Here is a 23,204-nt window from a genome sequence, read left to right on the forward strand (position 1 = left end):
AATGCTAAACAAGGGGTGGTTTATTCATACCTCTTCTTTTTTGACCAAATAGGGTAACTTCCCGATGTTGCCATGGCATTTATCAACTGTCACGGTGCTGGTGAATGTGTAGCATTGAGGACTTCTAGAAGTCATTCTCATTGCTATCACGCAGGTCACTCACATAAAGAGACCATCAGACAGACTTTGTGTGGGCAACAAGGCCATTTATTTCATGCTTGGTTGCAGTGGGCCAAGTCTGAGAAAGGAATTAGGCAAAGGGGGTAGGAGAGAGGGGATTGGTTATATAGGTTGGGGCAAATGATCAGCTAAAGGTGGTAATCTATCTTGGGGAGGGAGGGGAGGATGTCACAAGATGCATGACTACAAGGGTAGGGATCAGTAATCTATTTTGGGGAGGGGAAGGGCATCATGGGATGTATGATCACAAGGGAGGGATTATTTATTACAAACAGGCATGATTATAAGGGTGGGGAGTATGATCACAAGGGTAAGGGTCATTTATTACAAGCAGGCATGATCACAGGGTGGGGGGGGTATCAGTTGCAGTCAGAGGGTAGGGTGTGGTAGATTACAAAGTTACAGGGGTTGGGTTCTTGAGAAACCCAGTGTCTGGGAGTGGGGGGCAGATTTTTGCAAGGCTGAACAGGAACAATGGATGCAGGTTGCAGCAATTAGTTGAGGCAGGAACAAGTTGTTTTACTTCTTACTGTGGCCGCCTGGTTATTTGTGGCCACTTCAGACTTTCTGGTTCCTGGAGACCATCCAGAAGTATATGTGTGGGTCACCAAGGCTAAAATGGCCAGGCCTGGATTTGGGGAGGCCTAACAGTTGCCATTTTGGTTTTGGTGGATTTTGTCTGGCTCATTTACTGCAACCTGTTTTATTAGCAAGGTCTTTATGACCTGTATTTTGTGTTGCGCTATCTCATCCTGTGATTTAGAATGCCTTAACTGTCTGGGATCCAGCCCAGTAGGTTTCAGCCTCATTTTAGCCAGCTCCTACTTAAGATGGAGTTGTTCTGGTTCACACTCCTCTGACTATTAGACTGAATAAATGAATTCAGCAAGGTTGCAGGATACAAGATCAACACGCAAAAACAGTAGCATTTTTCTACACCATCAATGAACAGTTTAAAAAGGAAATTAAGAAATCCTGGCTAGGTATGGTGGTGGGCACTTGTAATCACAGCTATTTGTGAGGCTGATGTGGGAGGATCACTTGAACCCCTGAGCTGCACTGAGCTGAGATTGTGCCACTGCACTCCAGCCTGGGTAACAGAGTGAGACTCTGTCTTTAAAAAAAAAAAAAAGTTCATTCTGTTTACAGTAGCATCCAAAAGAATAAAATACCTAATGTAAATCAAATGACCAAGGAGAATCTCAATCATTTTAGGAGGTTTATTTGCTACAGTTAAGGGATGCCCAGGAAAGAACACAGATTGATAGGAAAAATTGTGGTCCCTGCTTTTTACAAAGAGGGTCTAGGGACTTCAGTATTTAAAGGGAAAAGGGCAGGTATTGGTGAAAGAGGAAGAAATTTTAAAAGGTCATGGGTAGATAAGAGGCAAAGGGTTGCATGCTTTTGAGTCTTTGATCACCTATGTACACGTGAAAGGGGTAGAGGAATAGTTAGTTAGGCATGTAGCTTATTAAATCTGCGTTTTAACATGAGATAAACATAGAGCAGAGGAAGCAATCAGATATGCATTTGTGTCTAGGGGGCAGAGGGCTGACTTTAAATTCTGTCCTTTTCCCATACCTGTGAAGATAAGCTATCAATTTACGTTGTCAGGGTGGAAATCAACAGAACTATTTTAGGGTAAAGATCTTGAGGCCCTGTGGTCAAATTGTGAAGGAGGTCTATAGCTTTTAAAAATTTTTGTAGCTGTCTTATTTAGGAATAAAATTGGAGGCAGGTTTGTGTGACTCAGTTTCCACTTGGCTTTTCCCTTTGGCTTAGTGAGTTTGGGTCCCAAGATTTATTTTTTGTTTCACACCAGCAGTAACTATAACCAAGGAGGTTGTGAAAAGAAAATAAATCTTCCGGCCCCAAACTCATTAAGCTAAAGAGAAAAGTCAAGCTGGGAACTGCTTAGGGCAGTATTCAAAGTTGCCCCTCTGCTCTCTGAGAAAAAATGCATATCTGATTGCCTCCTTTGGAGAGGCTAATAAGAAGGTCACAAGAATGCAACCATTTGTCTCTTGTCTACCTGCGACCTAAATGTCCCCTCCCCATTTCCAGTTGTCTCACATTTGCTTCAAGTTGTCCCGCCTTTCTGGATTGAACCAGTGTTCATCTTACATATGTTGATTGAGGTCTCATATCTCCCTAAAATGTATGAAACCAAACTGTGCTCTGCCCACCTTGGGCACATGTTGTAAGGACTTTCTGAGGCTGTGTCACAGGTGTGCATACTCAATTTTATCAGAATAAACTTTCTAAATTGACTGACACCTGTCTCAGATATTTGGGGTTCACAAGGTGAAAGACATAAACACTGAAAGCTATAAAACATTCCTGAAAGAAATTGACTTAAATAAATGTAAAAACACCCCATGTTCATGGATTAAAAGACTTAGTATTGTTAAGCTGGCAATTGGGAACAAAGTAATTTACAGATTTATCGGTACTCCTCCCAGAATTCCAATGATTTTGTTTTTGTTTTTTCAAAGATAGGGAATTCCCATGAAGTTACAAAATGCCCCTAACAATCTTGAAAAAGAACAAAGTTTGTGTATTCATCCTTCCTGATTTCAAAACTTATTACAAGTGGATTTTTACTACTTTGTCAGGACAATTCTATGAAGAAAGTGTCGACAAAAAGAGTAAAATTATGTAAAATATTTTAAGAGATTTATTCTGAGGCAAATATGAGTGAACATGGCCACGACATAGCCCTCAGGAGGTCCAGAGAACATGTGCCTAAGGTGGTTGGGGTATAGCTTGGTTTTATATATTTTAGGGAGGCATGAGACTTAATCATATACATTTAAGAAATACATTAGTTTGGTTCAGAAAGGTGGGACAACTCAAAGCAGGGGCTTCCAGGCTATAGGTAAATTTAAACATTTTCTGGTTGACAATTGGTTGAGTTTATCTGAAGACCTAGAATCAATAGAAAGAAAATGTTCAGGTTAAGATAGAGGATTGTGGAGACCAAGTTTTATCGTGCAGAGGAATCTCCCAGATAGCAGACATCAGAAACAGCAGGTCATAAAATGTTTCTTAGAGAACTTAAAAGGGTGCCTGGCTTTTTAGTTGATTATCTCCTGGATCTGAAAAGGAAGGAAGGGAAACAAAGGGGAAAAGGGATTCTCTACAGAATGTGGATTTTTCCCATAGGAGACTGCAGGGCAAGCAAGGTATGGCAAGAAAATATATATTGGGGTAAAACATTTTGATTTTCTTTGTTGTTATGCCAGAGTCAGATTGGAAAGTAAGTCATGATATACGGTGTTAAATAAAACCCATCTGATGGGAATTTATGGTCTGTAGGGCATGACTCCCCAGACCCCTTAGGTATTTGGGCAAGATAAAAAAAATAAGAGCTTAGTCCTCAAACAAGTAATCTTTTCAATAAATGATGCTAAAACAATTGGATGTCTGTGTGGGCCAAAAAAAAAAGAAAAAAAATTCTGTTCTCATACCAATACAAAATATACTTGAAATGGGTCATCACAAGCCTAAATATAAGAAGTAAAACTGTAGATCTTCAGGAAAAGTGGGTCCAAGATAAATTTATTGATTTTGATGTGATTATTTCTTAGATATAACATGGAAAAAATAGGTTGAGTGTGGTTATACCTGTAATCTCAACGCTTTGGGAAGCTAAGGTGGGAGGATTATGTGAGGCCAGAAGTTCCAGACCAGTCTGGGTAGCAGAGTGAGACCCCGTCTTTACAAAATCAAATAAGGAAAAAATAATTAAAGAATAAAATCAAAGCTTCATCAAAATTGGAAGCTTCTGCTCTTCAAAGGACACCATTAAGAAATGAAAAGGAAAGCCACAAACTGAGAATATTCTCAGTATATGTGTCTGATAAAACAATATCTGATTAGAGTATTGTAACCAGCGTATATAAATCATTCTTACAACTTAACAGTAAGCTAACTCAATATAAAATGGACAGAGGATCTGAAGAGACACATTACCAAAGAAAAAATATGGATGTCTAGGCAGCACTTGTACAATGTTCAACATCATTAGTCATCAGAGAAGTATATTGTACATATAATAAGAAGCCACTATGCCAGGAACTATTAGAAGGATAAAATTTAAAAGACAAATAATACCAAGTGCTAGAGAGGATGTGGCTACACTAGAAATTTTCTGTGTTGCTGTTGGATACATAAGATGTTATAACTACACTGGAGCATTGTTCAGCAGTTCCTTTTAAGTTAAAAATACATTTACCATATTACCTAACAATTCTAACCATTCTAATCATACATGTAAACATATTTCTCTTAGGGGGAGATATTTATATTTATACATTCTAGCCATTTGAATTATATGATTAGAATTATTAGAATATGATTAGAATGGTTAGAATGTATAAATATAAATAAACATATATATATGTATATCCCCTGCTAAGAGAACTGAAAACACATCTCCATACAAGAACTTATACATGAATACTTAAAGCACCATTGTTAATAACAGGCCCAAATGGGAGTGTCTCAGATGGCCACCAATTGGGAAATGTATAAACAAACTGTTGATTAATGCTATTCAGTTTTTTTTAAAAACTACATACCTGAACAAAATACATGAATCTCCAAAGGTTTATGAAAAGAAAGATAAAAACAATACATACTTTGTTATTCCATTTATGATATTCTTGTAAAAAAGCAAAGCCTGATACAATTTGGACTGTATTCTGTTTGATATCACACATGACATGCTAGGAAAAAAAGCAAAAGTATAGTGAGAGAAACCAGATGGATCAATTGTTTCCAAAGCCTGAAAGTGGGTGAACTAAGGGCATTTGCTGCAAATAGCACATGGAAACTGTTTTTGAGATGATTTTAAAAACATTTATCTTGATTGTAGTTATTGTAACATAAATATATATTCATCTAAATCCCTTGTACTATTTACTTAAAATGAGTGAATTTTATTATAAATGAATTATGTCTCAAGAGGTGATTTAAAATATTCAAGATAACTGTCCTGAAATAAATGACTTGAATGTAAATATTGAAAGAACCCACAGTATACCTGGAAAATTAACCTAAACAGTCAGACTGTTCCATGAAATATCTTACTAAAACAAACTTAAAGACAATATATCCTCCCAGTCTCCAGGCCAAAACATTAAATCATTTTGAAAGGGTAAAAATAATCAAGTTAACAAATTTCCTACCAACAAGAGAACACTGATGCAATGACTACAAAATGCACAAGGAAAAAGGGGATGGGCCAAGGATTTTGTATCTTCCCAAGCTGTTGTACATGGTATCGAATCTGTCTTTAAAAAAATGTGGCCAATGGCTTTAAAATAATTGGGCATGATGGCTTACGCCACCTGTAAGCCCAGCACTTTGGGAGACCAAGGCGGGTGAATTTCTTGAGCTCAAGAGCTCAAGATTAGCTTGGACAAAAGGGTGAAACTCTGCCTGTACTAAAAATACAAAAACTAGCTAGGCATGGTGGTGCACACCTGTTGTCATAGCTACTTGGGAGGCTAAGATGGGAAGATCCTTGAACCTGGGAGGTTGAGGCTGCAGTGAGCCATGATAGTGCTACTGTACTCCCACCTGGGTGATAGAGCAAGACCCTGTCTCAGAAAAAAAAAAAAAAGCCCTGGGAAACAGTGACCATATGCATCCTAAGGATGGAAAACACAATATACCAAAACATAGTGAAGCATGCAGCAAAAGCAGTTCTAAGAGTGATGCTTCTCTTACACCATACAGAAAAGTTAACTTAAAATGGATTAAAGACTTAAACATAAAACCTTGAAACTAAAACTGGTAGAAAAAAACAGAGAAAGTTCCTTGCTATTGGTCTTGGCAATGAGTTTTTAGATTTGATGTAAGAATCATAGGCAGCAACAAAAGAAAAAAAGAAACGGAACTACGTGAAACTAAAAAGTTCCTGTACTGCAGAAAAAAAATCAGCAAAATGAAAGGCAATCAACTGAATGAGAGAAAATATTCTAAAGCCATATACCTGGGAAGGAGGTCAATATTCAAAATATATAAGGAGCTCATACAACTCCATAGCAAATTATCAAATTTTAAAATGGGCAAGGGGCCTGAATAAACATCTTTCCAAAGAAGATATACAAATGTCCAGTGGGTATATGAAAAGATGCTGAACATCACTAATCATTATGAAATGAAAATCAAAGCACAAAGAGATAACACCTTACATCTGTTACGATACCTCCTAACCAAAAAGTCAAAAGGTAGCAAGTGACTGGCAGGAATGTGGATAAAAGGATACCACTTTTGGTGGGAATGTTAGCTGGTATAGCCCCTTTGGAAAACAGTACAAAGGTTTCTAAAAGTATTAAAAATAAAACTATCATATGGTCCAGAAATCCTACTTCTGGGTATATATCTAAAGGAAATAAAATTACTATCTTGAAGAGACATCTATACTCTCATGCTCATTACAGCATTATTCCCAACAGTCAAAATATGGAAACAACCTAATTTTCCCTCAGATGTTGAGTCAATACAGAAACAACATAAATATATATAATGGAATATTATTCAGCCTTTAAAAAGAAGGAAATCCTGTTATTTACAACAATGTGAATGAACCTGGAGGACATTTTGCTAAGTGAATAAGCCAGACACAAAAAGATGGCATGATTGGCTGGGTGCAGTAGCTCACACGTATAACAGCACCTTGGGAGGCCAGGGTGGGTGGATCATGAGATCGAGATCAAGACCATCCTGTCCAACATGATAAAACCCCGTCTTTACTGAAAATACAAAAATCAGTTGGGCATGATGGTGCGCACCTGTAGCCCTATCTACTCGAGAGGCTGAGACAGGAGAATCACTTCATCCCGGGAGGCAGATGTTGCAGTGAGCTGAGATCACACCACTGCCCTCCAGTCTGGTGACAGAGCAAGACTCTCTCTCTCCAAAAAAAAAAAAAAAGCATGATCTCACTTATATGTATAATCTAAAAAAAGTTGCACTCATGGTGTTACAGATTAGGGTGGTGGTTACCATGAAGTTAGGTGAAATGAGGCATTCTGGAAAAGGGGAGATGATGGGCAAAGGGTATACAAAAATTAAGTCAGCACTGAAAAATTTGGATATTTCACATTTAAAAATTGTTTAAATAAAAAGGCCTTTGGGGACAGGGTAATAATGAAAAAATAGAGAAACATGGATATACAAAACTAGAATAATAAAATTCACAGTACCAACTTCATTTGCAAGGCAAATTAGGAAAAGTCAATCTCTAATTCTTAGCAGAATTAAATGGAATTCAAATACTTACAAATTTCTATTAATGCCATCCGTATCATTTGCTTATATTGCAGTATAATCAGTAAAAGCAATTTATTTGCAAAAAAATGTATTTACATAAATAGAATATCATTTTGCCTTATAAAATAAAAGAAATTACAACATGGATGAACCTGGAGGACATTTTGCTGAGTAAAATAAGCCAGGAACAGAGGACAAATATGACTTATTGCACTCATGTGAGGAATCTAAAGTCAGACTCATAGAAGCATGGAGTAGAGTAGTTATTGCCAGGACTAGTGGTAGGGGGAGCAACAGGTGTTGGTCAAAGAGCACAAAGTTTCGGATATGCAGGATGAGTAAGACCTAGAGATCTAACATATAGCATAATGCCTATCATTAACAAATACTGTATTATATACTTAAAAATTTGCTAACAGGCTACATCTTAAGTGTCCTTATCACAATATCTCAGTAAAGTGATATGTAAAAAGGTAGACAATAGAAGTATAAGAAAAAGGAGCCCAAGAAAATTACGTAAATTATACATGCTTATTGAGTTTATAAAAATGTGAACATTCCTAAATACAAAACAAATACAAAACCAAAACAATTTTTTAAAAAGCAAAGTTGCTACATGGCAAAAAAAAAACAAACTAAGCAGGGATTGTTATATAGTGTATGACAAGACAGAATTATGCCACAGATTATTAAACAGAACCAAGAGAGTAATTCTACAATGCTGTGGGCTGCCTTTCATAATAATAAAAATTATGTCTGTGTACCAAATAAAATGATAGGAATCTTCATAAAGCAGAAATTGTAGGAGATAAAAGGAGAAAAGACAAAAGCAAACTAGTAGTTAATATGCATGTAACATTTTCAATCTAAGACTGGTCAAAGAGACAAAAATGAAATAAGCAAAGTAACAATCAATAAGGAGTTCTCATGTGGTGGTGATATACACACACACACACACTGAGTGTGTATATATGTTTACACATACACTGTATCAAAGTATATATGTGTGTGTGTGTGTATATATACAGTATACACTCTGATAAGAGACACACTTCTTTTAGTACTTTAGACTGAGACTGTTCTATGAAGATAAAGATCATCTATTTTTTATTTTTGTATATATGTATGTGTGTATGTATATACAATACACACTGATAATAGAGACACATTTCCTTTCAGTACTTCAGACTGATGTTGTTCTATGAAGATAGAGATCATCTATTACTTTATTTTTTTAACTTTATATTATTTGCTGATTGAGGAGTGCTGAAAGCAATGTTAATACAATTGTCTTTAATTCTGTTATCTTTTTTGCTTTGTATGTTTAAGATATTCACACTCAGGATTGTTACAGGTCTTCCTGATGAATTGATGTTTTTATCCTTATGAAATGTCCCTCTAATACTGTTTTTAAAGTCATTACATCTGATAATTATAGCCATTCTAGCCTTTTCATATTTTTTTCTGTTTATGTACTTTCAAACTCTCTGTTTTTTACAGTGGACTTCTTATAAACAGCATATGTTTGATTCCTGCTATATTATGCCTTGTGACAGTCTTTGTCTTTTAATTGGAATGTTCAGTTCATTAACATTTAATGTAATTATGAATCTAGTTGGAATTCAGTCTACCATTTTATTTGTTTTCTGTTTGTACATTCTAATTATCATTTATTCACTCCTTCTTTCCTTTCTTCTTTGGATTATTTGAATATTTTTCAGACTTTTTAATTTATCTGGTTGCTTCTTTAGTCATAACTACTTTCTTTTCTAGTCATACCTACTTGCACGGTTTTTCTGATGGTTGCTGTAGAAGTTACATTATATATCCTTAGTGTTCTATAGTCCACTTAGAATTAAAATGAGAAATCTTCACATAGTCCACTTCCTGTAAAATGTAGAAATCTTGCAATGAGCTGAATCGGTTCATTTACCCACCTTACCACATCCTGAATGCCATAGTTGCCATATACATTACCTACATGTTATAACCCTCACAAAATATTACACTTCTCACTTTCAACTGACAAGTATATGTTAAAGAAATAAAGGTCATGGAGGTCTTTATATTCCCCAAGTATTTGCCATTTCTCCTACTTTTCATCCTTTTTTTTTTTTTTTTTTTTTTTTTTTTTTTTTTGAGGCGGCGTTTTGCTCTTGTTACCCAGGCTGGAGTGCAATGGCACGATCTCGGCTCACTGCAACCTCCGCCTCCTGGGTTCAGGCAATTCTCCTGCCTCATCCTCCTGAGTAGCTGGGATTACAGGCACACGCCACCATGCCCAGCTAATTTTTTGTATTTTTTTTTAGTGGAGATGGGGTTTCACCATGTTGACCAGGATGGTCTCTATCTTTTGACCTCATGATCCACCCGCCTTGGCCTCCCAAAGTGCTGGGATTACAGGCGTGAGCCACCGTGCCCGGCCCCCTACTTCTCATTGTTTCTTGAAGATCTGCATGTCCATCTGGTGTTTAAAGAGCTTCTTTTAGTCTTTTTTATGGTGTAGTTCTACTTGTGATAAATTTTCTTAGTTTATTCCTGAATATGTCTTTATTACACCTTCATTTGCAAAAGACTCTTTGCTGCATATAAAATTTTGTGTGTGTTTCACCTTCCTTTCAGTACTTCAAACATGTTATTCCACTGCCTTCTTGAGATTATTCTACTCTTGTTTTCTAAATTCTTAGGTTGGATATTTAGTTTATCAATTTTTAACCTTCTTTTCAATATAAGCACTTAAAGGCTATAGATTTCCTTTCAAATGCCTCATTTGCTCAAGTGTTTTTGTGTATATTTAAGTATTGTAAAATTTCTATTATGATTTCTCTTTTGACTAATGACTTTGTCATTCCTAAGTACATTTGAATATATTGCTTATCTTTTTGTCAAACTTTATTACATTGTGGATGGATTAATTATAATCTTTAGAATGTATTGAGACATGCTTTTTTACTTCATAATATAATTTTATAGTCCCCCATGCTTATTTACTTCATAATATAATTTTGTGCTTGAGAAAAATATGTATTCTCTGATTTAAGATTTAAGGTTCTCTGATTTAAGTTCTATGTGTCCAATAAACATAGCTTTGTAATTATGTTGTTTAAGACCTCTATTTCTTTCCTAATTTTTTCACTGCTTAGACTAGCAAAATTCAGAGATAACTCTTGAAGTCCCACACAGTGATGGTAGGCTTATCATTTGTTTTAATTCCATTAACGTTTTGCTCTATACATTTTTGAACCTATTAAGTACATCCAAGTTTAGAATTTTTGTATATACAGAAGATTAAAACTAGGCCCCTTCTTTTCACCATATACAAAAATGAACTCAAGATGGATTAGAGACTGAAATGTAAAACCTAAAACTATAAAAAAAACTTGGAAGAAAACCCAGGAAATATTGTTCTGGACATAGGCCTTGGCAAAGACATCATGACAAAGACTTCCCAAGCAATTGTAACAAAAACAAAAATTGACAAATTGGAGGAGTCTCTGGTCAGAGACATGATGCTTATTTTTGCTCCGTAATTTGAAGATAGTTTCTCACTGTTTTTTACCTCCTGTTCTTGCCAATAAGAAGTCTAGGGTCAGTCTATTTGTAGCTCCTTTGTAGAGGATATATCTTCTCTCTGGCAGCTTTTTCTTTTTTTAAATTTTATGTATAAGTTATTTTTGTTTCTTGCACTTTTAGGTTCAAGGGTACATCAGCCGGTTTATTACAAAGGTAAATTGCGTGTCATTCATTATTTTAGGGTAGTGGCCAGCAACTCCACCAGTGTTGCTGCAAATGACATGATCTCTTTCTTTGGTATGACTACATGGTATTCCATGGTGTATATATACCAATTTTCTTTATCCTGTCAACCATTGATAGGCATCTAGGTTGATTGTATGTCTTTTCGGTTGTGAATAGTACTGTAATGAACATACACATCACATCTTTATGGTAGTACAATTTATATTCCTTTGGGTATATACACAATAATGGGATTGCTGGGTTGAATAACAGTTCTGTTTTAAGATCTTTGAAAAATCTCCAAACTGCTTTCCACAGTGGCAGAAGTAATTTACATTGCTACCAGCAGCATATATGTTTTTGTTTTTCTCTGCAGCCTTGTCAGCATCTGCTGTTTTTTGACTTTTTAATAATAGCCATTCTGAGTGGAATGAGATGGTGTTTCATTGTGGTTTTGATTCATACTTCTCTCATAATCAGTGATTTTCCCATATGCTTGTTGGCTGAGTGTTTGTCTTACTTTGAGAAGTATCTGTTCATATCCTTTGCCCATTTTTTAATGGGGTTGTAAGTTTTTTGCCTGTTAATTTGTTTAACTTCTGTATAGTTTCTGGATATTAGATTTTTGTCAAATGCGTAGTTGGTGAATATTTCTCCCATTCTGTAGGTTGTCTGTTTACTTTCTTGATAGTTTCTTTTGCTATGCAGAAGCTTTTTGTTGTTGTTGTTTTCTTTTTTTTTTTTTTTTTTTAATTTTTTATTGGATTATAGGTTTTGGGGTACATGAGCAGAGCATGCAAGACAGTTGCGTAGGTACACACATGGCAGTGTGCTTTCTTTTCTTCTCCCCTTCACCCACATTTGGCTTTTCTCCCCAGGCTATCCCTCCCCACCTCCCCCTCCCACTGGCCCACCCCTTTTCCCCCCCATAGACCCCAGTGTTTAGTACTCCCCTTTCTGTGTCCATGTGTTCTCATTTTTCATCTCCCACCTATGAGTGAGAATATGCGGTGTTTCATTTTCTGTTCTTGTGTCAGTTTGCTGAGGATGAAGTTCTCCAGATTCATCCATGTCCCTACAAACGACACAAACTCATCATTTCTGATTGCTGCATAATATTCCATGGTGTATATGTGCCACATTTTTCCAATCCAGTCTATTATCAATGGGCATTTGGGTTGATTCCAGGTCTTTGCTATTGTAAACAGTGCTGCAATGAACATTCGTGTACATGTGTCCTTATAGTAGAACGATTTATAGTCTTTTGGATATATACCCAGTAATGGGATTGCTGGGTCAAATGGAATTTCTATTTCTAAGGCCTTGAGGAATCGCCACACCGTCTTCCACAATGGTTGAACTAATTTACACTCCCACCAACAGTGTAAAAGTGTTCCTTTTTCTCCACATCCTCTCCAGCATCTGTTGTCTCCAGATTTTTTAATGATCGCCATTCTAACTGGCGTGAGATGGTATCTCAATGTGGTTTTGATTTGCATCTCTCTGATGATCAGTGACGATGAGCATTTTTTCATATGATTGTTGGCCTTATATATGTCTTCTTTCGTAAAGTATCTGTTCATATCCTTTGCCCACTTTTGAATGGGCTTCTTTGTTTTTTTCCTGTAAATCTGTTTGAGTTCTTTGTAAATTCTGGATATCAGCCCTTTGTCAGATGGGTAAACTGCAAAAATTTTTTCCCATTCTGTTGGTTGCCGATCCACTCTAGTGACTGTTTCTTTTGCCGTGCAGAAGCTGTGGAGTTTGATTAGGTCCCATTTGTCTATTTTGGCTTTTGTTGCCAATGCTTTTGGTGTTTTGTTCATGAAGTCCTTGCCTACTCCTATGTCCTGGATAGTTTTGCCTAGATTTTCTTCTAGGGTTTTTATGGTGCCAAGTCTTATGTTTAAGTCTTTAATCCATCTGGAGTTAATTTTAGTGTAAGGTGTCAGGAAGGGGTCCAGTTTCTGCTTTCTGCACATGGCTAGCCAGTTTTCCCAACACCATTTGTTAAACATGGAATCCTTTCCCCATTGCTTGTTTTTGTCAGGTTTATCAAAGATTGTATAGTTGTATGTATGTTGTGTTGCCTCCAGTGCCTCTGTTTTCTTCCATTGGTCTATATCTCTGTTTTGGTACCAGTACCATGCTGTTTTGATTACTGTAGCCTTGTAGTATAGTTTGAAATCCGGTAGTGTGATGCCCCCCGCTGTGTTCTTTTTGCTTAGAATTGACTTGGCTATGCGGGCTCTCTTTTGGTTCCATATGAAGTTCATGGTGGTTTTTTCCAGTTCTGTGAAGAAAGTCAATGGTAGCTTGATGGGGATAGCGTTGATTCTGTAAATTACTTTGGGCAGTATAGCCATTTTCACGATATTAATTCTTCCTAACCATGAACATGGAATGTTTCTCCATCTGTTTGTGTCCTCTCTGATTTCGTTGAGCAGTGGTTTGTAGTTCTCCTTGAAGAGGTCTCTTACGTTCCTTGTGAGTTGTATTCCAAGGTATTTTATTCTTTTTGTAGCAATTGCGAATGGCAGTTCGCTCTTGATTTGGCTTTCTTTAAGTCTGTTATTGGTGTAGACGAATGCTTGTGATTTTTGCACATTGATTTTATATCCTGAGACTTTGCTGAAGTTGCTTATCAGTTTCAGGAGTTTTTGGGCTGAGGCAATGGGGTCTTCTAGGTATACTATCATGTCGTCTGCAAATAGAGACAATTTGGCTTCCACCTTTCCTATTTGAATACCCTTTATTTCTTTTTCTTGCCTGATTGCTCTGGCTAGAACTTCCAGTACTATATTGAATAGGAGTGGTGAAAGAGGGCATCCTTGTCTAGTGCCAGATTTCAAAGGGAATGCTTCCAGTTTTTGCCCATTCAGTATGATATTGGCTGTTGGTTTGTCATAAATAGCTTTTATTACTTTGAGATACGTTCCATCGATACCAAGTTTATTGAGGGTTTTTAGCATAAAGGGCTGTTGAATTTTGTCAAATGCCTTCTCTGCGTCAATTGAGATAATCATGTGGTTTTTGTTTTTGGTTCTGTTTATGTGGTGAATTACATTGATAGACTTGCCATCCCCGGGATGAATCCTACTTGATCATGATGAATAAGTTTTTGGATTTGCTGTTGCAATCGGCTTGCCAATATTTTATTGAAGATTTTTGCATCTATGTTCATCATGGATATTGGCCTGAAGTTTTCTTTTCTTGTTGGGTGTCTGCCGGGTTTTGGTATCAGAATGATGTTGGTCTCATAAAATGACTTGGGAAGGATTCCCTCTTTTTGGATTGTTTGAAATAGTTTTAGAAGAAATGGTGCCAGCTCTTCCTTGTGTGTCTGGTAGAATTCGGCTGTGAACCCGTCTGGACCTGGGCTTTTTTTGTGTGGTAGGCTCTTAATTGCTGCCTCAACTTCAGACCTTGTTATTGGTCTATTCATAGTTTCAGCTTCCTCCTGGTTTAGGCTTGGGAGGACACAGGAATCCAGGAATTTGTCCATTTCTTCCAGGTTTACTAGTTTATGCGCATAGAGTTGTTTGTAATATTCTCTGATGATGGTTTGAATTTCTGTGGAATCTGTGGTGATTTCCCCTTTATCATTTTTTATTGCATCTATTTGGTTGTTCTCTCTTTTCTTTTTAATCAATCTGGCTAGTGGTCTGTCTATTTTGTTGATCTTTTCAAAAAACCAGCTCTTGGATTTATTGATTTTTTGAAGGGTTTTTCGTGTCTCAATCTCCTTCAGCTCAGCTCTGATCTTAGTTATTTCTTGTCTTCTGCTGGGTTTTGAGTTTTTTTGGTCTTGGTCCTCTAGCTCTTTCAATTTTGACGATAGGGTGTCATTTTGGACCTCTCCATTCTCCTCATATGGGCACTTATTGCTATATACTTTCCTCTAGAGACTGCTTTAAATGTGTCCCAGAGGTTCTGGCACGTTGTGTCTTCGTTCTCATTGGTTTTGAAGAACTTCTTTATTTCTGCCTTCATTTCGTTGTTTACCCAGTCAACATTCAAGAGCCAGTTGTTCAGTTTCCATGAAGCTGTGTGGTTCTGGGTCTGTTTCTGAATTCTGAGTTCTAACTTGATTGCACTATGGTCTGAGAGGCTGTTTGTTATGATTTCAGTTGTTTTGCATTTGTTGAGCAGTGCTTTACTTCCAATTATGTGGTCAATTTTAGAGTAGGTGTGATGTGGTGCTGAGAAGAATGTGTATTCTGTGGATTTGGGGTGGAGAGTTCTGTAAATGTCTATCAGGTTTGCTTGCTCCAGGTCTGAGTTCAAGCCCTGGATATCCTTGTTGATTTTTTGTCTGGTTGATCTGTCTAGTATTGACAGTGGAGTGTTAAAGTCTCCCACTATTATTGTGTGGGAGTCTAAGTCCTTTTGTAAGTCCTTAAGAACTTGCCTTATGTATCTGGGTGCTCCTGCATTGGGTCCATATATGTTTAGGATCGTTAGCTCTTCTTGTTGTATCGATCCTTTTACCATTATGTAATGGCCTTCTTTGTCTCTTTTGATCTTTGTTGCTTTAAAGTCTATTTTATCGGAGATGAGAATTGCAACTCCTGCTTTTTTTTGCTTTCCATTTGCTTGGTAAATCTTCCTCCATCCCTTTATTTTGAGTCTTTGTGTATCCTTGCATGTGAGATGGGTTTCCTGGATACAGCACACTGATGGGTTTTGGCTTTTTATCCAATTTGCCAGTCTGTGTCTTTTGATTGGTGCATTTAGTCCATTTACATTTAGGGTTAATATTGTTATGTGTGAATTTGATACTGCCATTTTGATGCTAAGTGGCTGTTTTGCCTGTTAGTTGTTGTAGATTCTTCATTATGTTGATGCTCTTTAGCCTTCAGTGTGATTTTGGAATGGCTGGTACTGGTTGATCCTTTCTATGTGTAGTGCCTCTTTTAGGAGCTCTTGTAAAGCAGGCCTGGTGGTGACAAAATCTCTGAGTACTTGCTTGTTCGCAAAGGATTTTATTTTTCCTTCACTTCTGAAGCTCAGTTTGGCTGGATATGAAATTCTGGGTTGAAAGTTCTTTTCTTTAAGAATGTTGAATATTGGCCCCCACTCTCTTCTGGCTTGTAGTGTTTCTGCCGAGAGATCTGCTGTGAGTCTGATGGGCTTCCCTTTGTGGGTGACCCGACCTTTCTCTCTGGCTGCCCTTAGTATTCTCTCCTTTATTTCAACCCTATTGAATCTGACGATTATGTGCCTTGGGGTTGCTCTTCTTGCAGAATATCTTTGTGGTGTTCTCTGAATTTCCTGCAATTGAGTGTTGGCCCGTCTTGCTAGGTGGGGGAAATTTTCCTGGATGATGTCCTGAAGAGTATTTTCCAGCTTGGATTCATTCTCTTCGTCCCCTTCTGGTACACCTATCAAACGTAGGTTAGGTCTTTTCACATAGTCCCACATTTCTTGGAGACTTTGTTCATTCCTTTTTGCCTTTTTTTCTCTAATCTTGGTTTCTCGTTTTATTTCATTGAGTTGGTCTTCGACTTCATATATTCTTTCTTCTGCTTGGTCAATTCGGCTATTGAAACTTGTGCATGCTTCGCGAAGTTCTCGTATTGTGTTTCTCAGCTCCTTTAATTCATTCATATTCCTCTCTAAGTTATCCATTCTTGTTATCATTTCCTCGAATCTTTTTTCAAATCTTTTCTCAAGGTTCTTAGTTTCTTTGCATTGATTTAATACATGATCTTTTAGCTCACCAAAGTTTCTCATTATCCATCTTCTGAAGTCTAATTCCGTCATTTCGTCACAGTCATTCTCCGTCCAGCTTTGTTCCCTTGCTGGTGAGGAGTTTTGGTCCTTTCTAGGAGGCGATGTGTTCTGGTTTCGGGTGTTTTCCTCCTTTTTGCGCTGGTTTCTTCCCATTTTGCGGATTTGTCCACTGGTCGTCTGCGTAGTTGCTGACTTTTCGATTGGGTCTCTGAGTGTACACCCTGAATGTTGATGATGAAGTATTTCTGTTGCTTGGTTTTCCTTCTACCGGTCTAGCCCCTTCGCTGTACGAGTGCTGAGGTCCACTCCAGACCCTGCTTGTCTGGGGTGCACCTCTAGCAGATGTGGCACAGCGAGGGTGCTACCAGTTTCTTTTTCTGCTATCTTTGTCCCAGGATGGTGCCTGCCTAATGTCAGTCTTTTGGATATAGAGGGGTCAGGGAGCTGCTTGAGGAGACAGTTTGTACTTTATAGGGGTTTAATTGCTGAGCTGTGAGCTGTGTTGTTCATTCAGGGCTGTTAGGCTGCTATGTTTGATTCTGCTGCAACAGAGCTCATTAAAAAAACCCTTTTTTTTCTCAAATGCTCTGTGTTGAGGGGTTTGGGCTTTATTTTTGGATGTCCGTTGAGGTCCTGCCCAGCTAGGATGCAGACTAGCCACTGTTTGCCTGCCGAGGCTCCGCCCTGCTGTTGTGAGGCTCGCCCTGGCTCCGCTGTTCTGCTGTTCTCCGCCATGCCCTGCGGCGGAGTCTCTCTGTTGTAGCGGGTTGCCTCGGCGACGGCAGACTGCGTCAGCAGTGGGCGTGTATCTCAGTAGGGACGGGTTGCCTCAGCAACGGCTGGCTGCGTCAGCAATGGGCGTGTATCTCAGTTGGGGCGGGTTACCTCGGTAATGGTGGCCGCCCCTCCCCCTCAGAGCGTCTCGGGCCGTCTGCACGGGGCTTGTTTGAAATCGCAGTTTTGTTCGTCCCACTGGGCCAATCCTAACGCTCTGTTCCTGCAATCCCCTGGGCTGGCCCACTGTTCAAGTCTAGCTCAGTCTCAAGTCCAGCCCTCTCACATCTCCAGTTGCCGGTTCAACGGGACACCCGGACAAGTGCGCCCTGTGGGGAGCGCTGGGTAGTGCCGGCCGCCGCCACCCCGGCTGCTGGCTTCGCCAGGCGGAATATCTGCCTGGCGTCCCGCGTCTCCTCTTCACTTGGGAATTTCCCCGTTCCGTGAGCAACAAAGATCAGTCTGGAAATGCAGCTCAGACTCACCTCTCCGCAGACACAACAAGAACTCCAATCCTGGGTTGTTCTCACAGCGCCATCTTGAGTCGGGACGTTGTTTTCTTTTTGAGACAGAGTCTCACTCTGTCACCCAGGCTAGAGTGCAGTGGTGTGATCTTGGCTCACTGCAACCTCCACCTCCCGGGTTCAAGCAATTCTCTGTCATAGCCTGCCAAATAGCTGGGATTACAGGAGGCCCGTGACCATGCCTGGCTAGTATTTGTATTTTTAGTAGAGACGGGGTATCACCATTTTGGCCAGGCTGGTCTCGAACTCCTGACCTCATGATCCACCCTGCTTGGCCTCCCAAAGTGCTGGGATTACTGGCCTGAGCTACCACACCTGGCCGCAGAAGCTCTTTAGTTTAATTAGGTCTTCCCATTCATCAATTTTTTGTTTTTCTTGCAATTGCTTGTGGAGTCTTTGTCATGACATCTTTGCCAGGGCTATGTCCCTAATTATGTTTCCTAGGTTTTCTTCTAAGATTTTATATTTAAGTCTGTAATTCATCTTGAATTGATTTTTTTATATATTGAAAGGAAGGGGCCTAGTTCAGTCATCTGTATATGACTATCCAATTATTCTAGCACCATTTATTAAATAAGAAGTCATTTTTCCCATTGCTGCTATTGTCTACCTTGTCAAAGATCAGAAGGTCGATTGCAGGTGTTTGGCTTTTTTACTAAGTTCTTTAATCTGTTCCATTGGTTAATGTGTTTGTTTTTGTACCATTACCATGCTGTTTTGTTTACTGTAGCTTTGTGGGAATCTGAAGTGTATAATCTGATGCCTCCAACTTTGTTCTTTTTGCTTAGAATTGCTTTGGGTATTCAGGCTTTCTTTCTGGTTCCATATAAATTTTCTTTCTTTCTTTTTTTTTTTCTTTTTTTTGAGACCACGTTTTACTCTTCTTGCCCAGGCTGGAGTGCAGTGGCATGATCTCAGCTTACTCAAACCTCTGCCTCCCAGGTTCAAGTGATTTTCCTGCCTCAGCTTCCTGAGTAGCTGGGATAACAGGCACCCGCCACCACGCCCAGCTAATTTTTCTTTTTTTTCTTTAAGTAGAGATGGGGTTTCACCATGTTGGCCAGACTGATACAGGTGCTCCACCCACCTCAGCCTCCCAAAGTGCTGGGATTACAGGCATGAGCCATCTTGCCTGGCCTAGTTTTAATTTTTTGTTCAGTTCTGCATTTCCATTACAAATGTGAATATTTTAAATATCGTTTTTATTTATCCTGCCTGATATACATTGTTTCTTTTGTGCTGATTTTCTCATATCATTTATCATGTCTAGAAATGCCTATCCATTAACTTAGGCATCCCTGTGTAGTCATATTAGACTTTTTCATATTCTCTAATTTGCTTAGCCTCTCTTTATATTTTTAATCTGTATTTTCTCTGTGTAACATTCCGAGTAGTTCCTGACTTATACATAATTTATGCACTTTTACTTCACCGTTTCTTTCTTCAAATGTGTCAAATTGACTGAACACAGTCGGGCTCACACCTATTGTCCCAGCACTTTGGGAGGCCGAGGCAGGAAGATCACTCCAGCCGATGGATTTGAATCCAGCTTGGGCAACATAATGAGACCTCACTTCTACAAAAAAAAAGTATTATCCCAGCACATGGCACATGCTTGTATACAGTCACAGCTATTTAGGAGATTCAAGGTTTCCTAAGAGACTTGAGGTACTTAAAAGGTTGAGGCCATAGAGAGCTATAATCAAGCCACTGCACTCCAGCCTGGGTGAAAGAGCAAGACCCAGTTAAAAAAAAAAAGTGTCTAATTATTTAACTTCAGTTATTAATTCTTTTATTTCTAAAAGTTCTATTTTATTCTTTAAAATATTAACCTGATTATTCTTTATTGTATGATATTACATGCTGATTTTTATTACTCCCTCATTTCTTTCTTCAAATATTTTATATTGAATTATTTTATATGCCTACTTTAACAATTCAATTATCTGAAATCCTTGGAGATCTAAATTAGTTATTTTTCTAATTTTTAGTTATAGTCTCTCATTTTCTTGTGTTTTTGATGATCATTGATTGTGAACTCGTACTTGTTTGATTTTCATTTATGTTAATAATTGAGGGCCTCTATTAGAAGGGCTTTAATCCAGACATGAATTTATTTGTTTGTTTCTGTGAAAGTTAGGGGCACTACTAACCTGGGTCTCTTTTAGCCCCTAGCTTAATCAGAATTCTTGGGTTTAGCACTTGTTCTTGGCTTAATCAGCAGTCTGAGCTTATCACCTTTAACTTGAGTTTTATTCAGACTCATCTCCTAAGGGGATGGCCCTGTAAGTAGTTCTGCCCTGTTTTCCCACCTTATTTGCTGTCTACTGAGGAGTCCTCACTATGATTCTATCAAGGGATTTTGCTTAATTGGTTATTTTTTTATTGAGAATATGACCCCCTTGGTATTCACTTACTTTCCTTTCATAAGTCCTATGATGTACTTTAATATACTTTAACAAAGTTCTATATTCTATAAACAATCTAGTTAGGAGTCTCCTTTTGCTATTTGTTTCATCAGGCTGCCAGTTTTTTTATTTTACTATGTATCATTACCATCTATTGTCTACTGTCTATCATTACCTCTCACCTAGAAAGAAGAGCACATCCTAACTTAACCCCCTTAATTTCACTCTCTCCAATTTCTGTTTCCCCTATATGATTGCCAAATTGATGTTTCAGTGAACGTGTTAGACATGTTAGCTTTGAGATGCCTTGAAATAATAATTTGGAGCTCAGGGAAGATATGGATCCCAGAGATGTAGATTTGTAAGCCACTGATAATTGATTAACAATGCCCTGGGAGTGATAAGGTTATTGAGGAGATTGGAGAGAGTGGGTAAAATAAAAGAAGATCAGGGGTCCAAAGTGGCTCCCACCGGAGGTCATGGCGCTTGTGAAGGCGAGGTCATCAGTTCAAGGCTAACCTGAGCAACCTCATAAGCTCAAACTGATTGGCAAAAAAAAAAAAAAGATCATAGAAAACTGATTTCACGGGGAGGCAGAGAAAAATGAACCAGCAAAGGAGACTGAGAAGAACACAATCTAAGGAAGGGAAAACAAAAATGTAAGGAAAGTAGGGCAAGCCAAGGTAGGAAAGGGTTTCAAGGAAGGGCTGTTTGTGGAATTAGATAGGACTGAAAGGACACACAAGATGAGAATTTACCTTTAAGTTTGATCCTAAGAAGATGGATGACAATGGCTCATGCCTGTAATCTCGGCACTTTTGAGATGCTGAGATTGATGGTTTGCTTGAGCCCAGGAGTTTGAGACCAGCCTGAGGAACGTGGCAAAAACCCCATCTCTATGAAAAATACAAAAAATTAGCTGGGTATATTGGCGCACGCCTGCAGTCCCAGTTACTTGGGAGACTGAGGTAGCAGCATCACCTGAGCCTAGGAGGTCAAGGCTACAGTGAGCCATGATTGCACCACTGCACTTCAGCCTGGGTGACAGAGTGAGGCCATGTATTAAAAAAGAAATGAAAAAAGAAGATGGATAATTAGTATTGCCAGAATAGTTACAATGGAATGGGGACAAATGCAACACTGCAGTAAATGCAAGGACAAATTGTACAATTTGCTAATCCTCTGACCTCTTCCTTAGTATATCCAACCTCCACTGAATATATAATGAATCAATAAACTTTCTAGTACAAGACACTCTTCATTCACAAAATAAACAAAATTGCCGTTTGATTTCTGTAGCTGAGAAGGACTAATAAGAAGAGGCAGCATGTTTTCTAAGCTGTCATAGTCAGCAGTGTCTACTTGGGGTTATGTTTATTCTTCAAAGTAAGGCCTCCACAGGCTCTGTACCTCAGCCCCTCCTAAATGTGACAACTTTTCACATATGGAAGATCCTAGTAAGCCAAATTCCTTCTGTTTGAAAATATTTTTCCAATCAAAAGGACAATGACAGTATCACACAAATATGTTAAGTAAACAGCTCTTTCCTTTTTTATATTCTTGTTAACAACTAACATAACATTTTTTTCTGCTTTATAGATACGAGAGGTTTGAAAAGGCATTTCTCCTAGCTGTTGACATTGGTGCTCGTGACCTGTTTATGGTGAGTCATTTTCAGAGATGATATTGTGCCTTCAGTTCTAAGGCTGAGTAAGTTGTCAGCTTTTGTGACCATTAAAAAGGATTAGTGTCATTTGCAGTCTTAGACACATGGTGGGAAAGCATTATTCCATCTGGACTTGCAGGTTTGCTTTTGTGAAACTGGTCAGTAGCCATCTAGTATCTAGTATCTTTGATTTGTTGACATTTTCCTTGCTGAGTCCAACGGATCTTTTATGTTTTCTAAGAATTTATAATTCTTGAACTTTTCTCTTCATGTTCCTTGATACAAGGGGATGACACCTATCTATCTAATAAGCTTAAATATCTTTCTAATCCAGTCTCTGAAATAAAGCTATAGAATCCAGGACATAGGGCAAAACATGTCCCACAGATCTTGAATGTGCTTAGTTTGTCTCTTAGATTTCAGTGTAGAGTAACAAAGTTTGAATGTTCTCACATATATTTTTAAAGTAACCATAGTACAAAGTGTATCCAAGAGGTCAAAATCAGGTACATTCTGGCCCTCCCATTTATTAGCTGCACAACAGTAACACTGACCAGTTTCTTATGAATCCTTGTACTCTATATCAGGTTTCTGTTTTAAAAGGTCTTGCACCACAGAGCCACGTTGAGATCAAATGAACAAATTAAGAGTCCTTTCCTAGTTTCCCAGCATATTCTGTTAGACAGCAACTTCATTGTTTTCACAGAAATAATAGAGCAAAAGCTCCTTGAAAGAAGAAATACTTCTAGAAGGCGCTTTTACCTGAATCTTTTGTACAATGAAGACACTGTGTAGTTTAAATTAAGCTGGGATGGTTTAGATATTGTTAGACAGCAATTTCATTGTTGTCACAGAAACAATAGAGCAAAAGCTTCTTGAAAGCAAGAAATACTT

General features: G+C 38.2%; 1 protein-coding gene across 33 annotated transcripts in view; it reads left to right on the forward strand.

Annotated features, from left to right (window-relative positions):
• The window catches only part of WDPCP (WD repeat containing planar cell polarity effector), a 559,060-nt gene that overhangs the window by 302,384 nt on the left and 233,472 nt on the right, over positions 1–23,204 (forward strand). For all 33 annotated transcript variants that reach the window (XR_013526575.1, XR_013526576.1, XM_035272444.3 and 30 more), the window contains one exon: positions 22,244–22,307. Coding sequence is in view for 31 of the 33 variants with exons in the window: in XM_035272444.3 (XP_035128335.1) it covers positions 22,244–22,307 (64 nt within the window). In the remaining 2 variants the exon portion in view is untranslated. The remainder of the gene's footprint in view (positions 1–22,243; positions 22,308–23,204) is intronic.

The sequence above is a fragment of the Callithrix jacchus genome, chromosome 14 (assembly GCF_049354715.1).
Source record: "Callithrix jacchus isolate 240 chromosome 14, calJac240_pri, whole genome shotgun sequence".
In the NCBI taxonomy this organism is placed as follows: domain Eukaryota; kingdom Metazoa; phylum Chordata; class Mammalia; order Primates; family Cebidae; genus Callithrix; species Callithrix jacchus.